At 42.5% G+C, this 20,994-nt stretch overlaps 1 protein-coding gene across 23 annotated transcripts in view; it reads right to left on the reverse strand.

Moving 5' to 3' along the window:
- Positions 1 to 4,067: 4,067 nt before the first annotated feature.
- LOC121074997 (LIM domain containing preferred translocation partner in lipoma) overlaps positions 4,068 to 20,994 on the reverse strand; it is a 336,312-nt gene continuing 319,385 nt past the window's right edge. For all 23 annotated transcript variants that reach the window (XM_040567725.1, XM_040567731.1, XM_040567729.1 and 20 more), the window contains one exon: positions 4,068 to 19,009. In XM_040567725.1, the coding sequence (XP_040423659.1) occupies positions 18,881 to 19,009 (129 nt within the window). In that variant the 3' untranslated portion in view covers positions 4,068 to 18,880. The remainder of the gene's footprint in view (positions 19,010 to 20,994) is intronic.

Genomic DNA, 20,994 nt, shown 5'->3' on the forward strand with positions numbered 1-20,994 from the left:
AAATGGGGCCAATTTGCTGGGAAGCTTCCCACCCCCAAGGAGGGAAGAGGTGGGCTGTGAGTTTAACAAACATTTTGGTATTTGGAAGTCATTCCCAGCTCTCGTTTAACACACAGACTGCATTTCCCATTGCTAACTGGCAGCAAAGAGCTCATCAACATTTAAATAAGAGGCTTGTTAATGCCAGCGTGAGGCAGGTTTGCATGCCAAGGCTGGCTAAGGTTTCGTGCCAAGGATTTTCTAAGAGAGAATTTCTCTAGGAAACTCCTTCAAAAGGAAGAATTCACTTCTGGTTAAAGAGAGAGAGGGCTTAATTTGAAGAGGTACTGAGCTGGTTAAGTCAAATGGATAGTGCAAGAGCTTGAAAGCCTGTGAAAATCAGACTCCGGCTTTTAAATCAATTAGCTGAAGAATGGCATGTGGTGTTTTGCAACTGATTATGCTTTCTGCAATTCAATAACTGAAAGAAAGAAAAGGCTGCACATAACCCCTTCCACCAGTGCCACTGATTTGCCCACTGATGCTCAATATGCTAGGGTGAGGCTTCAACTGCACCTGTTACCCTAAGCGTGGGATTATTATTTTCTACATATGGTCAAATGCACCTTAGTAAAGGAAGGATTTGCAATATTTGGCTCCGTTTCTAGATCTCAAATGGGTCATATGTATTGTGAACAATTTCCACTTTGTGACCTTCTTTTGAGCCTTCCCTGTGGAACCTGAGTCCCCATCTGAGAGCGAAGGGTGCAGGTTCTGGCAAAGCTAAATGCAGTCCTGTACTATACATCTCTATAGCATGGTTTATTGCCTTTCCTTGTTCTGTCATATAACAGGAATAATGTCCGTGGTGTCGGAATATGCACATGGTAATTGGCTTTTGCTGTAATTAAATGCCTCGGTGCCAGCGTTTAATCAGCCGCCAAAGCCGTTTATTGCCTCATATACTGCTGCACCATGAGCATTACCCCTTAATTAGTTGCTGAAATAGTGATGATTTAGCAGCGTCTTTATATTTATACTTTAAGACAGCAGATTCAGTCCAACATCAACAATATCGCAAGATAAAAAAGCAGCACATTCTGCTATGCAGTGATTTGGCCTTATTTATTTTCCCTTACCTTGTGGAAAACAGTGTCATGTGCATCTCCTGGTGATGCTGCACTGGAGGTGCGGCTAGCACTTTGAAAGCAGTTGCTACATCTCTGCTCTGCTCCAGGATTGACCTTGTGTGTTTTAACTGGATTTAGCATCAGTAAAACATTGCCTTTGTCCCCAGAAACTCTCAGCAGCAGCAGAGGTGCAGGCTTCCCCCACTTCAACTCTCTGTTACCCCGAGTGCCTGGATTTGGTCCAGCAGAGCAGGGGCAGCGAGCTCCCAGTCTTCCTCCCGAAAACTGCCTGGGAAAGGGAGCTCCCCTGTGTCGATGGAGGAGCGGCATCTCGTCTTGCACAACCCGGCAGGTTGTGACGGGTGACGCTGACAGCAGCAGCAATTCTACTGACAGCCTAATACAAACTCCTCTCCCCCCTTTCCCCGCTTGTTTGTGCAGCGGAGGTGGTGTTTGCTATGCAGCAACTTGATGTTTGGTGAGAGTAGACAGTGGTGAAAGAGCCTGCTCACTGTGTCCTTTTGTCTTCTCCAGTTGCAGAAGTCTGGTCTGTGCTGGTCTCTCAGAGCCCCTTGACAGCATGAGAGGCATCTCTGGAGGACACTTCACCCTACCAGGAAAAGGTAATCCACGAGATGTTGGAGGAATGGCCCTTCGGAGCTGTCTGTCCCAGAGGGAGCCCTACACTCACACTGGACTCTTTTGTCCCAAACTATTAGAGATTGCAGAGATGAACCCCATCCAGAATGCCAATACTGCCTGCTAAGACACTCTCTGGGCAGATTCTCCTGGCTTTCCAAGTTTTACCCTGGCTCTGAAACCCCCAGGGAATTTTACAAAGCCCCTGCAGCCTCCTCAAAATTGACTAGAAAGGAAGAGTCATCCTAGCTCCGTAATAAAACCCCACTTGTGATACAGAGGAAGTTAGCCTAGATACCTTTGAGACAAACATACAAGACCCATCTTTGTTTAAAGCCAGGTGGTTAAATTTGTAGTAGCAATGATTGAATACAAGAAAGCAGCTGCATGATTGCTTCACCATTTGTCCAGGAATATCACCAACAGGGCAACATGTGGGGCAGCCAAATATTCTACACCACCTTCATCCCACGCTGAACCCTTGGTACAGCTAGCCTTGACACCTGGCTTAGATACACTTCACTCCCAAAGCTTTCATTGTCTTCAAAGGATTCCCATTGCCTTTGATTACAAGAAAAGCAGCGCCAAACTATCAAACTGAGAGCTCCCCCACCCTTGGCCCTCACCTCTGGCCCTTGGCCTGCTAATGCATTTTGATTTGTGCGTGGACAACACATCCCTGGAACTTTTCCATCCTAACAAGTTTAGGAAAAAATACCTTGTGCTATAAAGGAAGTAATAATATTGAGTTTGAAAAAAAACTATACTGTAGTTTGAATTGACTTGAAAGCCTACAACATCACACTCCCTTTACTGCCAAGACAAAGCCCTTCAGACTCCCGTGTCCTGTAGGAACAAGCTGCAGGATTCATCCCTTCCTGAGGGAGAACACAGGCCCTTCCTAAAGTCCCCTGGGCATGGGGAGGAGGAGCTGGGAGCGAAGCTGCTGCTCGTGCCTCCTTCCATGGCTAACAAAGCATCCCCTGACAAAACATAACCTACTAAGCAAGTCCTTTGTGTTCACTGGAGGTAGGAAAGGAACCATGGGATTTAATTGCCAGCCAAGAATATTTAGCCTGGACATTAGGAAAAGCTGTCCAGGGGTGAAGACATTGCAGCTATGGAATAGACTGCAAAGGGAGGTTGTGGGATCTCCATCTGTGGATGTCTCGAAGGAGATACCAATTAAATTTTGTAAGGAGGGACAAAGGGGAATGAGTTCAGCTATATTGTATGCCTAGGGATCTTTCCACGATGCTGTGAAAAACGGTTTTAAGAAAACTACCTTTGCTGATATGAATGCAGGACAGCATTCACCTCAGCTAACCCTGAAAAAAAAAAAAAATGCACAGCCTCCTCTACAGATTGGCTAATCAAACGCTCACTCAACAAAGGGATGACAGACCTTCTCCACAGACTACAGAAGACTAGAGGGCCACCTCAGACATCAAATCTATCTTCTAGGGCCATTGAGGTTCACCAAGATTAATCCCACCTGAAGATAGCCTGTGTAGCCCTGCACAGAAGATCTCTGAGAGCAAAAGGCTCTTATACTAAGGTCCAAGGATAGAAAACATAGGGAAACAGAAGCTAAAAACGGCGCAGATATTTAACGAATAAGAAGCAGCTTACCTGAAGACACACTGGATTCTCTGTCACTTGAAGCGTTTTGGTCAGGGAAAGCGCTCGGTGAGGGTTTGGTGCTGTGCCAGTTGCTTTGACTGGAGAGGTGAAGGTCAGGCTCTGTGATGAGCAGCAGTATTTTTTTTAAGCAGATTGGACTGGATGAGGAACAATTCAGGTTATTTACTGCAGTGACAGCCTAGAAAAAACTTCCTAAAAGAGATACGCTTTGCAAACCACACTTCTACCCTCCCCGTAGTACTATGAATAACGCTCCTCCGTTCAGCTGCAAAGCAAGGTGCTTGGCTCTGCTGCCACCCCATCACAACTCAGCCTTGAGAATACTTGTGGGCAACCTCTGCATGTTAACCCACCTCTGCAGATTACCTCATGGCTCAGGAATGGAGTGCTCTCTTCTGCAAAAGCACGTTTGAGAGAACAGCCCCAAATTTGTATGAGATGGTCAGTAAAAGCAGGGTGTAGCCTCTCTTGTGACATTACTCTAGCATCCTTGCTTCACCCAGCAGTGAAAAAGGCTCACTCTGGAATTAAGCATGTTAAAGAACCACACAGTGAAATTTTGAATGTGAAAGAGAAAGATGAAAGATATGAAGCATAATTGCAGGTGGAGGTTGGGAGAAAGTAAATACCATTCGACTTGAAAAAATAATTTCACACACTAGCAAACAAAAATGAAATTTATAAGGAGTTTATTGGATTGGTAAAATGTAATAAAAAAGCATTTGTGATACTTCTTCTGCAAAGAAAAAAGGCATCTGGCGATTTTGCATATTTATTTTCCCTTACAAAACATTAGAAAAGCATAACTGATAAAATAAGGATAACAACTGAGAGAGCAGAGCAAAGAGGAAAATACATCTCAATATAATTGGATAATGCATAATAAAAATACAGAAAACACATGCTTAAAACAGCTTTCATTCTCTTACAGTAAAAAGTCATTTTATGTGTTGAATAAAAAATATACGCCGGTTGCTCTGAAAATTGCAGTTTAGAAGAGGTAACTAGCTGAGAACAAAATATATATATCTATATATATTTATAAATATAGAAAATGTGTATATGCTGTATCTGTCCTCAGAACAAACTGGAATAAATGGTTTTCAATTCATGCACACAAGTTACCAGAGAAAAAACTTCATATATAACCTAGCAGACCGATCCTGTAAGGTGCTGATTGCATTTCCTGAGTGCCCTCAAAACCCTGTGGAAGTAGTCAGTGAAGGAGCCGAGTGGCCTGGTGGGTTCAGTGAGAAGGGAGGGGACTCAGCCTCTCACGGGAGGTGCATTCAGCAACTCGCAGGATTCATGACAACTCCAATGACAGCAGGATCGGGCCCCTCACAGACTTGGGTGCTGCTTGTGCTCAGCAAGGGGTAACGCTCTGGTACCCCCATGCTCTGACAGACAGGAGACCAGTCCCAAAAGCTCAAGTAATGTTACTTCGTTAGGATCTGAAGGCACGGAGTTTGTAGCAGAAGGCATCCCTTGTACAGGGAATGCCTCCTCGCACCCCTCTCTTGCCCAGATACCCAGGCTAGTGATTCACATTTAAAGGAAGATGCTTCCCATACCACTGAGAGCCTCTGTCTGCTGCTGCAGAACCAGGAGAAGGGCGAGCAGCCACGCTCCCCTCCCAGCTGCACCAAAGGAAACAACACAAAACCCACTCTATCTCAAGGGCTAAACCAACAGCTACCAGAAAGCTGAAATACCATCTCAAACCTGGCCTAATCATCCACTACCCATTAATATCCACCCAGTAAACATCATCACCAGCGAACCCTAGAGCAGACAGGTCCTACAGCTGGCAGGGATAGGCCCAAGCATAGCAGCAACAGAGGGCAAATACATTCCTGGGGGCATGCCCTCCTTGCAGTTTGGAATAGCTAAGCAGATCTCCCAGCCCATGAGGCATTTAGCCAAGAGGAATCCTTCTGGAATGACCCACATGTGGTTCGGACCCCCTGGTGTCAACCCACAGGTAAAGCCAATGTTAGGGATTAGGCTCTGAAATGCAACACATCTCTGCTGTTTGTTCTGAGCAGGAAGGTGCCGTTACCAACACTGCACTGTCGGTACTCTGCCTCTCATTTCACTAACTGGAAGGAAGGCACCTGGAGGCTGCCCTCCAGGCTCTCTGGCAGTCCAGAACACAAACCATGGTGTGAGAAATTATAGGACCCTTAAGCAAGTTGAATTTTCACCAAGGCATATCCTGTCTAGCAAGGTCAAGAGAAAATCCAAACATGAATTTGCTCTGCCCATACCTCGAACGATTCTCAGTCCCCACTCTCCAGAGGGACAACGGGGGTCATGGCAGCGCAGTCCCAAGCATCAAAGAATCACAGAATCAGAGTTTTCCCTTTGCTGCATTTCCAATAAAGCTTGCATTTCCTCTCCAACTGCAGCTGGAAAAGAGCTTCCTAAAACATCTTTTTGGGGATTCAAAGTGAAAGCACATCAGCCTTTTTAACACAGTAGTGCCAGTCAAACACCCAGCCTTTGGTTCACCTTTGAATTTTCTCCTCTAATGTTGTACAAAAAAGTGGATAATGGAGACCTTATAAAAGCCAGTATTAAGCAAATAAAATCTCCAGATATGAATGACTATGGAGCTGTGACAAGATTGAGATGTTGAAGGAGATACAGCCTAGTACCTCCACTGCTGAACAGTTGTCTACCAGACAAGGTGGTGTAGTAAACAAGACAACAAGCTTTGCTCATCCCAATGGAGAACAAACAGATGCTCAAAATTAACTGCCTACTGCTTCTGTTCTGTATCACTCTTATGGTTCTCATCCCTGCTTGGCATTAGGGTTATTTCTCTGCTGACCATGAACGACTACCACAGGTCTCTGAAAAGGCACATTGTGAAGAAAGTGGAATATATTTTTTGTAAAGGCAACTCAGTTAATAACCTACTCCCCATCTTGCTGGTTGTGCTGCTTAGATGCTTGTCAGGTGCTTAGCTACTTGGCCACTGGGCACATTAGAAATACTACTTCTATATGGATAGATCAAAGAACTAGATCAGACTCAAAGGACAAGGCAGAAAACATCCCTTTGCCCAAGTGGAATTGGCTTCCTACCCACACAGAGCTGTCAGTAATGCACTGGCAGATGTGAAGCAGTGCCTCAGTTCTGTGCTTTCAGTCGGTACCGTCTCAAATTGAAACAAACCACAACCTCTGGCTGTGCATTTCCGTAAACCTGCTCATCTCACACAGCCCTGAATGAAACGTTAGCACAAAGGCAGCCTAATTGGAGCAGGATCCCCCTCCCCTTCCCTGCAAATCTTAATCACTGCACAGAAAACCCAGAGCTAACGGCAGAGAGAAAACACCTGTTTCTGGCAAAATACCTGCACTACAAAGGCAGGATCAAGCCCTAGGCTGGCTGCAGACTCAGCACAGGGAGCAGCTCTGGATACGGAGAGGATGAGGTGGGCCTTGGTTCATTAGGAGGATTTCCTCAGCCCTAGATCTGCACAGAACAGGCTACAGGAGTGTGGCAAGCCGGAGCAAACATCCGCCGAGGAGGTGCTGGGCTCTAGTTTAGGCAACATGCCAGAGGGTGGCTTTTTTCTCATTCTTGACTGAGCAGCTGCCACCAAGTAAGAATATAAAAGCAATGAGGAACTACAACGAATGCCCATCTCCCTTTCATTTTGAAATCCGAGCACTTTCCCAAATGAAGGCATTCCTCCCACATAGACTTCATATTTGGAAAACTTCCCCGTATCAGAACTGGAAAATATTCTGATTGCTTTTTCTAGTCCTAAAATCTGGGTGTGCTTTCCTAAAGAGTTCCTAACTTTGTTTTAATTCAGTGCCCAAAACAAAATGGTTCTGGACCATATAAGGACCAGATCAAGCCTAGGACCCAGCTAGAAATTGAATTAAAAAAAAAAAAAAGACATCACTAAAGAGCACTTGGTCCTGACTACCAGAAATGCTGAAGAAGCAAAGCTTCTGTACAACAAAATTAGCACAAAAAGCAGAAACTTAGCCACTAAAAAAAAAAATAAAGACCAATTACAACCTTTAGTCTTTGCCATGTTTATTATTTTCACCTCTCTGCTCCCAGATGAAATGGGGCTGCTCAGTTCTCTTTCCAATTCAAGCCAGCCTTGCTCGCTGGGCTGTCCCACTGCTGGCACGGACCCGCGGAGACACGACTTCCCGCACCTCGGGGGAATGCTGAAGAGGGGCTATTTTTTAAACATCAAACTATTCCTGTTCAACATACACTTTGCTACCAAAAATAAAACAAGCATCCGAGTCTTTAAACAAGTGGACTGACCCTTTATAGTTTCACAACAATATTTTAAACCTGGGGTAGGCGGGATGGGAATACATTTTCCTACTTAGGGCAAATAATGAGGAAACCTACATTTCTGGATACGAAATGCTGGGTAATAACAAATCAGAGGGCTGTTGCTGAGCCCGTTCTGCCAGCCAGCCCCTGTGAGAAAAAAACAGCAAGAAAGGTTTTTTTTTTTTTTGCACTGATGAACTTAGAATGAAAAGAGGGGCAACACACGGGAAGGGAAGAGGAAGCCAGGTACATGGCATGGAAATGACTTGCCTGGAGCAAGCACACAAGTAAGCAGAAAAATGGCAAATACAACCTGCCTCCTTATTCCCTTTAGCCTTGTTCCCCCAAACTAGTCTGGGAACAAACGGTGGGAAGAGGAGGGTGGAGCAGCAGTCTGAGCAGGGCAGATGCTCCAGTTTAAAGCGTATCTTCCCGAAGAGGAACCGAGGCTGGGGGCAGGGGAGATGGCTATTATTAATGTCCTTCCGTATATAGCAAAGCAGACATCCTGCATAATGGCAACACAATACATCAATAATAGCCCAAGAATAGCTTCCTACCGTTTTTTTCCCCTGACAGTTAGAAACATAAAGAGAAAAATCAAGCTGCTGAGATAAATAGCTGAGTCTCCACCCCCACCTCAAATTGCCTTGGCATATTTTAAGAGATAAATGGTTCTATGAGAAATTTAAATAGCTTTCTCTTTTCTTTTTTGGCAGCTGCAAGAACTGGGTCAGGTGTAGAAATTATTAATTTTGAAGCCTGAAAAACCCATGTTTGAAAGTAAGTTTTTTTTTCCCTTTAAAGCATCAACTTTCTTAGAAGTAGAGTTAGAAAAAATTAAAAAATAATTGTGCTTTCTTTTTTTTTTTTATAAGTCATACCAAAAATAATTAAATAACAGTGCAAGCTGCAGAAAAGGGACGATTTGCATAACGCTTTAACGGACATTAAATGTATCCATAGTGGGTTGCTAATATTTTTTTGCACAGAATAACAGTGTTTGCACAATGGCTTTTGTTCCTCTTGATCAAACATAGCGCTGGGAATATGACTTGAAGGAGAAGACTGGGGGACACCCCTCTCAAGTTCTACCCTGACTCAAGAACACGTTTTAAAAGAGAGAAGAGACTACCGTGAGAGTGACCAGCACCAAGGACTTTCGCAAGGAGCTCATTTCCTCATTGCCAGGCCTCAGGACTGACATGCCAGACAGCTGATCTGCTTGAGGCCTGCTTGCTGGTGCTCAGTGCTGGTGAACCTGGTGCTGAACTGTGGGTAAATCGCTGCCTTCCACTTCCACTCAGGTTACTGTTGTTTTACATTGGTATCAGCATTTGTAGCTCAGCTACTCTGAATGCTGCCAAAAGCCATCTCTCTCCTTGTGTCATATCTAGAAGGATCTCTTTGCAACCATAAGATCCTGAATCTTACAAAAAACAAAGGCGAAATCCTGTAGAAACTGCTTGGAGCAAAGAAATGCTGACATATAAACTCCCTTGCAGGATAGTACACTAGTTAAGACCTGTAAAAGGTTCAAATTTCCAGTCCTACAAAGACTCCGAGATCTCGAAAGATACACAGCTGGCGCACAGCCCGCTCCCTTTGCTACATGCCTGGTAAAAATCTCTTCTGTGTCCCAAAGCAGGCAGATATGTGAGGAGGAGGAGGATGCCTCATTGCTGGATCTCCGCAGGGCTCGCCGCTTGTGCTGTTCTTCCCTTAGTGACCAATCAAAAATTTAAAAGGTGACAAAGACACATGTAAATAGAACTGCAATGCCTAGAAAGTCAGAGCACAGATAGGATCAGAAGACAGACTGTAATTACAGGCCCTGCTACTTATTACATAGGCCAGTTGTGTTACATGAGCCTTCTGTGGAAACTTCCTGTGTAATTAATAAAGGAGAAACAAAATACTTTTGCAATCACTTTTCTAGATTTCACTGTGGGGGTCCAATCCTGCCATCCTGGATTAGCTCTAATCATAGTCAATCTTTCTCTGCATAAACTGAAGGCATCTGTTCTGTAAGACGTGAAAAAAAAAAAAAAGAAAAAAAACTTATTGCAAACCTACACCACGCAATCAAGAAGGAAAGGAAATCGATCCTGAAAACCCCCACCCAGATTGTAATCTGACAATGTTTTCAAGACATCTGGCAAAAAAGGAGAAGAAAGAAGAATGTTATGAAATATTTAAAACCCTACTTCCGTCAGGAATACATGAGAGGGGAAAGGTGAATTTGAAAAGGCTGCATTATTTTTAAGCCAGAAATGAAAGCACCACTGTTTGCATAGGAGCACGAGATGCCCTTGGCCCAAGCCAGAGCTGTCCTGAGAAAAAGTACCAGGCACTGATTTAACAGGGGCTGGCATGACGAAGTCCAGGCTGCAGATGAACAGTGCCAAAGAAGCTGTCCTGCACACCATGGCATGCACCATGGGACTTCAAGGATAAGGCAAATGAGAGCGTTCATAATACAGTAAAATATCTGAGTGTACACAGCCCATCACTGATCCTCATCTAAAGCTTCAGTCAGATTTTCAACAGAGATGGGAAACAGATCCAAGGAAGGATTTCTCCGAAAAACATTTCTCTTACTGCTGAGATTCTTACTGAAGACCCAAACTGCCCTGCGAGATCTGAGATGCGCCGAGCGGCACTTTGCTTTGTTCCTGCATCCAGGATCTTGCCCTCTCCACCTGCAAATCCCCACCAGCATGAAGAATGTCTCCAGAAAGATCTTAGCCAAGCCTGATCGCTGGGCTAACCAGCCAGGCTGAGCAACCTGCACCACCAAAAACAGGTTGAGGCTGTACATCAGGAGGGGAGCAATGAGGCAGACAGACATGCAGGAGTTGGGATGCTCAGCAGTGCCTTTGCCTTGGTTACATCCACCTGCCTGCAGTACAGTTCCAGTGGAAACCATAAAAGACTTCAGGACAAGTGCTGGGCATACAAATGGGATCAAAACGGTCCTGATAAGCTGAAATAAAAGACACTTTGGAACAAAACTGGCACGGCCACAATCCCCACAACGCTTGTGTAAGACAGCAAGAAAGAACGCCTAGAACGTATTTATCAAAAGCCATTTTATGCAGATTTTTCCTTCTGAATATTTAAGATGTGGTGAATATTAAACTTCAGAGATTCTTAATACGTTCCAAAGCCCCATAGACCTTTGAAATGCTAGCTCATCAATATGCAACATCTAATCTTGTCAAAAAAAAAAAAAAGAAGGGAAAAAAGAAAAGCTATTTATCCTTTGCTCATAGAGGTTACAGAAAGAACCCCAAGAAAAAAAAAAAAGAAAAACAACCAAAAAAACAAACTTCCAGCATCTTATGCAATAGGTTAAATTTGCACTGGTTGGGAAAGTTTCACTTTCTGCAAGGAAAAGGGAAAGTGCCTGTATGCGCGTTGCTGCTGGAAGCTTCTTCTAAAGTGTGAGGCTGAAACTGTGTAGCTGGATTACAGTAAGTAGTTTATTAAGAAACCAAGGCTTGTGGCTTTGCATCCTGTTTCAGTCAAATGTAGTCTCAGGATCCCCCCTCCACAGGCCAGCAGACAGTGCGCCACCTAAAAAACCATTCTTTTCCAAAACACTGTGGTTAAAATGGCTTTGCTTGTTTATAAAGTTTAGTGTTTCGTATCGCTTGCATCTGACCTTCAGCAGAAAGAAAAGCTCAGTTAAATTGTGCAAATATGTACCAAATGGGAGCAAGGGAAAGCAGCCAAAAATGCTGCATGAGCTTTTGCAGGGCTGCAGCCTTTTAGGAGCACCAGTGAGATGAACTGGATGAGAAGCCAAATTGATTTAGGCTCCAGGCAGGGGCTTTAAAACACCATGACATCCAAATTCACAAAGAAAATGTTCTGTTACTGCAACCCCAAATTTCCTGCACATGAAAACACTGTTTTCTTTCATCTTTGGGAGATGCTCATTCTGTAATCCGACATTTAAAAATGAACAAACAAACAGGAGTCAGCTGACAAAGGATTCTTGCTGGTGAATGGAAGTAGGTCACCGAGTGTTCTGCCTTTACAGCCTGGCTTAATATTAGTGTCGTACACAAAACAGTAACAAAACTGTGCTGGAGACAGGGAAAGGACTCTAATTTTGTCTTTTCTATGAAAATTAGCATTAACATTCTGCATTAATGTGCAATGCCTCCCCAGTACCCGATATCTGGATAATTAAAAAACAAAAACACAAAGCAAACCACACACTAAATTAAACAACAACAAAAAACCCTTACTGGTCAGCCTGCATTTAAAGACATCTAAGTATGAGTAATCGAGCAGAGAGGAATTTTCCTGAAGGAACATAAAAGAAAATGAAAGCTCCACATACAAGACCAAATAAAATCTTCTGTCTCTCACGAATGCAAATGTTGGCTGCCCTTTTACACAAACATATTAAAGGAATAAAACTGGAGGAAAAGAAATAAAAGAGGGAAAACTAATAAATTCACTTTTGGAGAAAAAATATTTAAAAACAAACTATCCTTCAAACAAATTTCTTCATGATAAGTCCCTGCAATCATGTGGTTCTAAATTACATGGTTAAATATGACTGAAAAAGTAAGGCACAATTTCACAATCATTTTAAAAGCAATAATTATAATCATTTTCTTTGATATCCATATGGCAGGCCACTGATACTATGGATGCGCAAAAATACTTGATTAAAGATCTGGAAAAGTTTTTCCGACTACTAGCTAAGCCTTGCAATACCTCTGTGAAGTAAGTAACATACCATCTTCACTACAAGGACGAGAGCATGTTGAGCAAATGGAAAAAGAGGGTAAGATTGCCACTTGTGGACAAAAGGGAGGGCAGAGACAAAAAAGTAGAGCCTCCAAGCACCATGTTCCCAGAGAGGGACGTTAACCCCTGGAAATGTAAAGGTAATGACACCCCTGGGGCTTTTGTTTCCTTCCTCATTTTCTAAAAGGTCTACACGTGATGAGAAATGTAGACAAACAGAAAAACAGAAAAAAAAGTTTGGACTAAGAGCTCTTGATATCAGCAATCAGCCCATGGGATAGTTGCCTATACACATAACACGAAGCCAAAAGAGACCAGGAACACACAGCCAGGAACAAAGCCCAGTGGGTATAAGTAGCAGTGCTTAATATTTCAGCCTAAACGTTTCTTAGTTGTAGCCCCACAACCACCTTACGTGTGCATGTGAGTCCGTATGCCAGAGTGGTCTGCAGGTGTTTGATCTTAGTGTTTGCAAATCGCATTAGAGAACCTGCAAGCTGAAATGAGAGCTGTTCCCCAAAGGCCATCAGGAAACCTACTGAGCTTATGGCTTTCTCTTGGGTTTTCATATGTCAGGAGAACTTTATAATTTCACAAGTGTTAAGTCTTCTCTCTCTCGCAGCACTCGGAAGCACCAAATGCCAGACAGGCAATTGACTGTTGCAAATTCAAACTTGAAATGTTGAGGAAGACAGGTAATATTTCAAGAAATGTTTAAGGAGAAATGCCATTCCCAAGCCCAGAATGGTGAGGAAGTTCAATCGTACCTCTTGATCTTCACGGCAGCTGCAATGATGTGCTTATATTTTTCACTAATTTTAAGAAAAAAAATGCAATTGCCACATAAAAAGTCACAGGCACTCTCCATAGCCAGGCAGTCCATGGCTTTAAGAAAAACAAACCCAACGGAAGTAACGCTGTTATTTTAAGAAGAGTCACATTATTTGGATTGTTCCGGCAAAGGAAACAGTGACTTCAAAGTTAGTAAAGCTAGTCAAAAATAGGGGGGTAAAATACCTTGTGAAAAGTTTCAAAGTTTTTTTCTTAAAATTTTACTTTACCAGGCCTAATACTGAATCATTTTCCAAGAACACGTGCTTTAAAAAAATAAAAAAGGGAATTTTTATCCAAAAAAGCTTTCAAAACCATTACAGAAACTTTAATTTACCTGCAGAAGAAACCCAAGAACTACAAAAAATGAGGGAGACATGGGTTTTTGAGAAATGAAAATATTTGTTAACAACTCTGAAATCTATTTAGATAAAAATTCAATATGGTTTTAATTATAACAGCAAGAAAAACTGTTGTGGATAACACTGAAAAGAGAATATCTCATTTAAAAAACGGCACTTCTGACATCACATAATTTAGTGTAAAAATTGTGACCAGCTCTAACTGGAAATAGTGTTCTTGCTCACAGCTCTCTTAATTTGTACATTACTAACTTCCAGATAGTTCTAAGTAGTTCCTGCTATCCTTTGGCAACAAACCCTCAATTACCATCACTAGTGTTTTCTCTTGGGAATTTCACCACAGTGAGATTCTTCAGCACATCCCTCTGCTAGCCCTGACTTACAGTATTGAAAGTTATATCAAATGTAGTCAGCACAACTCTGGGAACAAATAGCAAATCAATGTGACGAACCGACTGCTGGAAACATATATCAATAAAAAAAAAACAGTTAAAAACTCAAATCCTTTCTCAGCCAAGGCATCAGGTGTCTAACACGGTTACTGAAGGAAGGTGAAGACACAGAATTTCCCTCACAGACCGTCTCTGGGGGTCCTGTTAGCCCACATTTGCCGGACTGTCTCAAAATCAAAAGGATCAATACCATAAAACCAGCATTTATCAGGCCTAGGCTAGGCTTGGCTCACCACGGCCTAGCAGGAAGGAGCAGGTTCAAAGAGATTTCAGTATGATTTGTTGCATATTCTCTTCAACTACCACCAATTCTCTAAAAGACACCTTTTCCTCATTCTTCTCAGGCACATTTTGCTGGTAGGCAGAAAGTCAACTTGAGGCCTGTGTCTCATGGAAGCCTTGCTCCTGCCGTCAGGCTGAACACTATTATGTAGAGTTCACTCTGATAAACACTTCGCTACTCCCACACCTCTATGATGAAGTCATTACCCAAGTGTTTTGCAGCTGTGATAAAAATCTAAACTAAAATATTAAAAAAAATAATTAAAGGTGCATTATCTGATATGCTAAAGCAGTGGTGTTGCTTTCTGTTTTTAAAAGCAACGTTCAGGCAATGATTAAGGTAAGTGACAAAAAAACCCATCACATTCATAAAATACTAGTGTTAACCTTGGGGATATGCTTAAGGATTGGGTTGTAACCAAGGCAACCCAATCTTTCGGAGAAAGTTTAAGTAGTCACTTAAAGCCATGGTTCAAAGATACAGTAAATCTGGCTGGAGGGCTCCTTACGACATAGGGAAAGTACCACAGCCACCTGACATGAAGCACCGATCTTGTAATAACTCACCCCCCCCATTGTCCACATGTTGCATTGGGTCATCTCCTGTTTGCCCTCCTCCAGCCAGCATGAGGGCGATGCAGGAGCTGCATCGTGTGTTCAAGCTCATTTGACAGAAATTTGTGCCCACATCCTACCCAACTTGAACCTGCCTAACTGGGCAATACAGAATCAGTCTGGTATTAATGACTGTACACCCATGGCTTATGTCATACCATGCAACGGCTTTAAGCCTATGCTTAAACAAACCCCGTGGGCTTAAGCATTTTGCTAAATTAGACCCTGATCCTGGCCCCTCTTGGGCCCTATCTGGCCGCACAAATCATGGGATCAGGCCCTACTCGCCAACAAATGCTCAAAAAGCCAAAGCAGCACAAGCAAAACCTCTGTAGACTCAAACAGAGATGTGTGATCTTCCAAATCTTTCTGAAAGGAACAGTTCTGACATTACCACAGGCACAAACGAAGTGACTTTTATCATGGCTAAGAAGTGCACCTTAAAAAAGCAAGGCCTCTTTGGCAAAATAAAGTCCTTCTTTGGAACAGATAAGTCAGGTTATATTACAAATATGTGATAAATATTGTGATGTAGCAATATCCCAGGGATTCTTAATTACAGTGCAAGTAAGATAAGTCCACCAACATTTCCTAATTAAACCCTGATGCATCAGAGGGGAGATTTCCATGCACAGGTGGGTGATGAGACCCTCAGTACGTACATGTACATATATGTATATATACATATATGCACTACCTTTCAAATATATTTATAGCAATTTTAGAAGCCAAAAGAACATGAATTACAGAAAATGAAGATGAGCTTTTTGGACACTCACTTCTTCCAACAGGCAGATGGCTTTGGTGTTTCAGAAGTAAAAACAAAAGCACAACAGTACCTTTGCCCAGATATATCAGGTAGAGAAATTAGCCACAGTACCTCATATAACACTGCCCAATCTTTGTCAACTGCTTTCCATCCATGGGGTATTTTATGTGTGAAAAGTTTGGCTCTCACCTCCCTGCACACCAGCCCAACTCACCACAGCACCCTAATAACACAGAGATTCAGATCTAGACCTCCTGGCTGGCCCTTGGCTTTGAAATGGGCTGGAATCCCAAACCTACATACCAGCAAACTTTTCTGGAAAAAGAAAACAGAACTCCAAAATCGGTAGTTTGGGCCAATCCATGATTAGTTTAATTCCCATAGCATCCCTGGGAAGTCGTAAAGAAACCTCGTGCAGAAGATGAGAAGCCATATGACTTGCTCCAAGTCCAGCCTATGGCAGAGCCATAAAAGCCCAAGGGGCTCTCGACTTCAGTCCTCCTGAGTCGTGCCTGCCTGCAGACTGTGGCCAAATTAGCTCACTTCCATCAGTTACCCCACTGTTATTTATGAGAGTCTCATCAGCCACCTGATTTAACACTAACAAGGAGGAAGTTCAGAGCTGTGTTTGCAGCCTGATGAATGGCTTCTTCTGTGCATGCTTGCAGAAATGTAAAATCCTCTATAGGGATACAACAAGTGTTAGCAATCCCAGCTCTGAACTCCGGTGTTTCTATGGGGTTAATTCAAACTGGATTTGCTCAATAGTTGCCAGGGTTTTTGACTGGTGGTGGTGGGGACTGCCTGTAAAGAAGCGAGCTCAGAAGTATCTTACGTGCCATGGTTCAGGGAGCAGGAGCCCAGATGGAATCTGGCAGAAGCCACAGTGCAAAAAAAGTCTGTTAACGTATAAGGCAGTAAAATTCTTGAAGGCCAGGGTAGAAATCTAGTATAAAAAGGCAAACTGCTTCAGCACAGTCACTACGGTGGAGAATGATTTCTATTGCTTAATGATGCCACCCTTCTACAAAGAAGGATTCATTCTGAGCTGTGAATTTTGGGAGTCTTCCCTGACACCAATGCAGCTTGCCAAAATACAGAAATACCTATCTGAAACCTCTGTTCCTTACACAGTTTGTATTTGAATTTACTGTATACAGCTAAAGCTATTACAGTTCACAGTGTTCTTCCATAAAGGTTAGTGCTAAACTGAAAGGAAATGCACCATTTGCCGGAGCTGCAGTGAGTATATCAATTTTTTCTTCTTTGTTTCTTACCAGCCTAGCTCATCTAACTTTCCTTTTTTTCCAGCATTAGTGGGTATAATTATATCAGGCTTCTGTTATAGAGATTAAAGATGAAAGCACCGCATTCTCATTGCTTTTCAGTGGGTGCATGAAAAAAATTTCTTGTAACACTGTTGAAAAGTGCCAGTTTGTCACTAATATGGTCAATCAGCCTGCAACTGTTTCAGTTCTGCTTCTTAATTTGTTAAGTGCAAAGAAAGGTATTCTCTTTGATTACATCTGCAAATAAGATATTAATGTCAATTCAGTGATATGAAAATTACTCCCTCACTATGTAATTTGCACCTGAGTTATTACGGGTTTCATGAACAAGAATATTATAGCTGCTCAGAGTGAGCTGCAAATTTATTATTTTTTTAATTAACAAAACAACAAAAAACACAAAAATTCCATCAACATGAGGAAAAAAAAAAAGGTTATCTGTGCCCAGCTTTTTATTTACCTTGGCATTTATATTAACTCTGGACAGGAGATGAAAGTGCTGCTCCTGGCCCAGCACTCTTCTGCAATGACATTTTACCAGCGAGGAGTAATAAGTGGCTGGGATGAAAATGAAAGAAAAAAATGCTTGCTTTTTGGGTTGGCACAGAGAACGGTTTAACACCTTAACTTTTTTAAGATAAAAACTGAACAACTGCATATATTTAGAAAGGTCCTTTTGCCGTTGTTGAAATAAGATACCTTTTTTAATGAGAACTCCAGATTGTGCACGTTACCATCAGAGAAACATCTATCCCAAGGCCTGCTTCAATCCCTGTTACAGTTGAAGAAAAATCCTCCCCATCGCAATTAACAATGGAACAAGACTGCACTGCTTAAATATCTACCCAGAAACCAGCGCTGACATTGGTCCCACTATAATGAGTGGCATAAGATGTTTTTGAGCATCGCTTTCTGCACTGCAGTTCTATGTAGTTTTTTTTTTTTTTTTTAACTACTGGGATTTTTAAAAAGTGTTTTCAGCCCCAGATTCTTGAAAGACCTTCTCAATGGACAAGATTGACTTATACCTCTAGTAAATCAAAAGCACATTGTGTGTGTGTGTGTGTGTAGTGTATTCAAGCTTATGTCTTTCTGTGATTGCTCATTTTGCGAATTGGAAGCATCACTACTGAATAAGTTTATGCAATAGCAAAATATAATTTCATAAGAAAAAGAAAAAAACCTATAGAACTGGAAGGGAATGGAGACAAGTAAGGGCCTAAGGCAAAAGATTCAGACAACAAATCTGTGTCCCAAAGATACAAGGTCACATCTACACTCTTAGGTGCAGCATGGCTGAAGTTGTATTGTTTGTGATGTAATGAGAGGAGCACTGGTTCTACTCTCATACTGGTTTCATACCTTCTGTGACAGTGGAGCTACTTCTGCTGTGACCCAGATACTATTAAGTCAAAGAGAAGCTCCCCTGTCTTCAGTGAGAGCTGATCAAGTTTTCAGAATGACTTAGGAAAAGGGTCTAGCTCAGCCACCTTTCACCAGTTCAGACCTCCTTCTACAGGCAGATAACTTAGGTGTTATCACCACTTGTCACCATCAACTGCAGAGACAGCTGGTGGTCTGACTTGCCACCATCCTGGAGAATCATGTCTAAATTAGGTGCCTATTGCAGGCAGTCTGAACATGGCCTGAAGAACTGCCCTCTTGTTCCAACACCTTCCAGTTTTACTTTTTTTTTTTTTTTTTTAAACAGAGTTTCAGACCCTAGGCTGGAAAGAAATCATGCAAAGCTTGTGCAATTCCCCCAGAAAGGCATCCTGGGGAGGGTCACAGTTGATACTCAGAGATCAGTGCTGGCCTTGGCAGTCAGAGCCTGGATCCGAGCCGAGTTGCAGGTCTTGCAAAGGATGTGCCCGTCCAGAGGGTAACAGCCCTGATTGTCCCCTTCAGACAGGAGGCCGCCGCAGTCCTAGGAAACAAGCAAACAGCAAAAGCAAAGTAAATAAGAAATAAGAACAAGATCAAGCAAAGAATCTATTAGTCAAAGAAGCTCTCTCCTCACTCTCCACCTTGTAACAGGATCCAGCCTGAGTCAGCGTAAAGCAGAAGCTGAGGTACGTGATGTCTTTCATGATTAAGCCATTTTCTGATAAGAGACAATGCTGCAGAGAGGATGGGTTCCCAAGCTCTCTGCTGAATTTAATCCAATTGAAAATAAAAGGAGATTACTCCCTTCACATTTCTGAGGAAGGAAAGGTCGTTGCATTGAAGAAAACATCAAACTTAAGCACATATTTAATAATGCAAAAAAAGATAAAAAAGGAAGCATCCCCAGGAAGGAAGTTCAGTACTAATATCTGACTACAGGTAATCTCCTTTGGAAGAGTTAATGCCACAAAGCTATAGCATCCTTTCCAGGGTGACAGCTAAGCAAACTCCCTGCCTGTCTCCCATGACCAGAACTGCCACCTGTGTTTGTATTGCTGTTGGTGCAAAAGGGTGTGCCTGAGAGGAGGATTTCGCTGAGACAGGAACAGTGGAAACCCCCAAAAAAGGCCCAAGCACTGTCCCAGAGAACTCTATCTATATATTTTCAGGCTGACTTAAGTACAGCTGCTAGGAAGACTCCTCATTGCTCCTCATGGTGTGTGTGATCAGGCAATCATTTTGGCAAGGACTACTGATGGAGCTGCAGCTAGAGGATTACAGTTTGCTTAGAGGCCATGCTTCATGATAAATCTGTGTTTGTAAATACACCTGGCAGGCAAGTGATAGAAAAAGGAATGTAACTATTGCTCCACTTGAAATAGTTGAGGCACGTGGACGTGAAGGCCAAAACACAGAAGGATTTTCAGAGATTGCAAAAGACTTCTGTACCTCACTGATGTGGGAGTCTAGCTCTCATCTTTATTGTCTTACCGACATGCAGTGCCTGTGGGAAGACTTGCATTATGCAGAGATCATAGTGCAGCAATCTCTAGAACAGCAAATCCACATGAATACTTCAGGTCAAGCCCGCAGCAGTTCAGTTGCCCATGAGATGATGCTCCAAGCTAATAATGTACTGTTTTGGGACCTATGTTGGACTTCACTGAGCCACGTGTCTGTCCTCAGCTATCCACTGCACCTACTTCTGACATTCATGTATGAAGCCTAGGTATCTCAACAGCCAGCATGAAGAAATGCTGTATGATGAATTAGACTCTACAAAATTTAGTGTACGAATGCCCCAATGCCTTATGAAAACTAGGCTTAAGTAATGGGCTGAACCCTGGATGCCAGTGTCAGACTGAGAAGTGAACCAGATGCCCCCAGTCTTAGCCAAGACCTTCAAGCCAGAGTCCATCCTTCTTTCCAGTTGGATATTAAAACCTGCAACTGCGATAAGAAATACGTTCGGTCTCATTTTCTTACCCTGCCATCTGGCTGATATATTATCCAGCAAGTAACACTTGCATTGAGGAATTCTTGAAGGTTCTCTAACACAGCTGTTCTCACATGTTAATTGCTTTAAGGTGATTTTTCTTCTGTCTTCAGATTCTTACCATCAAAATTATATGAAGTGTGTAATGAAACTTAACAGGAAAGTAGCACAAAAAGCATTGCACTGAACAAGAATGATCATGTTTATGTGTCCATTAAAATTCTTCAACCCAGAGCCATATGTTGAGTTTCCTGTACAATCTTGCTCAAATTCTAACACACATTAGCTTTCATTTTAAGAACATAAACATGAGCAACGTTTGTGTCCAAGCTATAATTTATGATGCTCTCAAATATTAAGCTCTAATTAACTGAGTCACATTCTCTTGCTCTCCTAATGAACCTGTTATGAATAAGGGACCTGATTTTCTTCTCATTTGTGCTGATATAAATGAGGAAAAATTCCTTGCATGCTGGAGTCAATGAAGTAATTTGATTGTAGAGCCAGTGTTACAATAGGGTATGCCAGTC

This window comes from Cygnus olor, chromosome 9, assembly GCF_009769625.2.
Source record: "Cygnus olor isolate bCygOlo1 chromosome 9, bCygOlo1.pri.v2, whole genome shotgun sequence".
NCBI lineage: Eukaryota > Metazoa > Chordata > Aves > Anseriformes > Anatidae > Cygnus > Cygnus olor.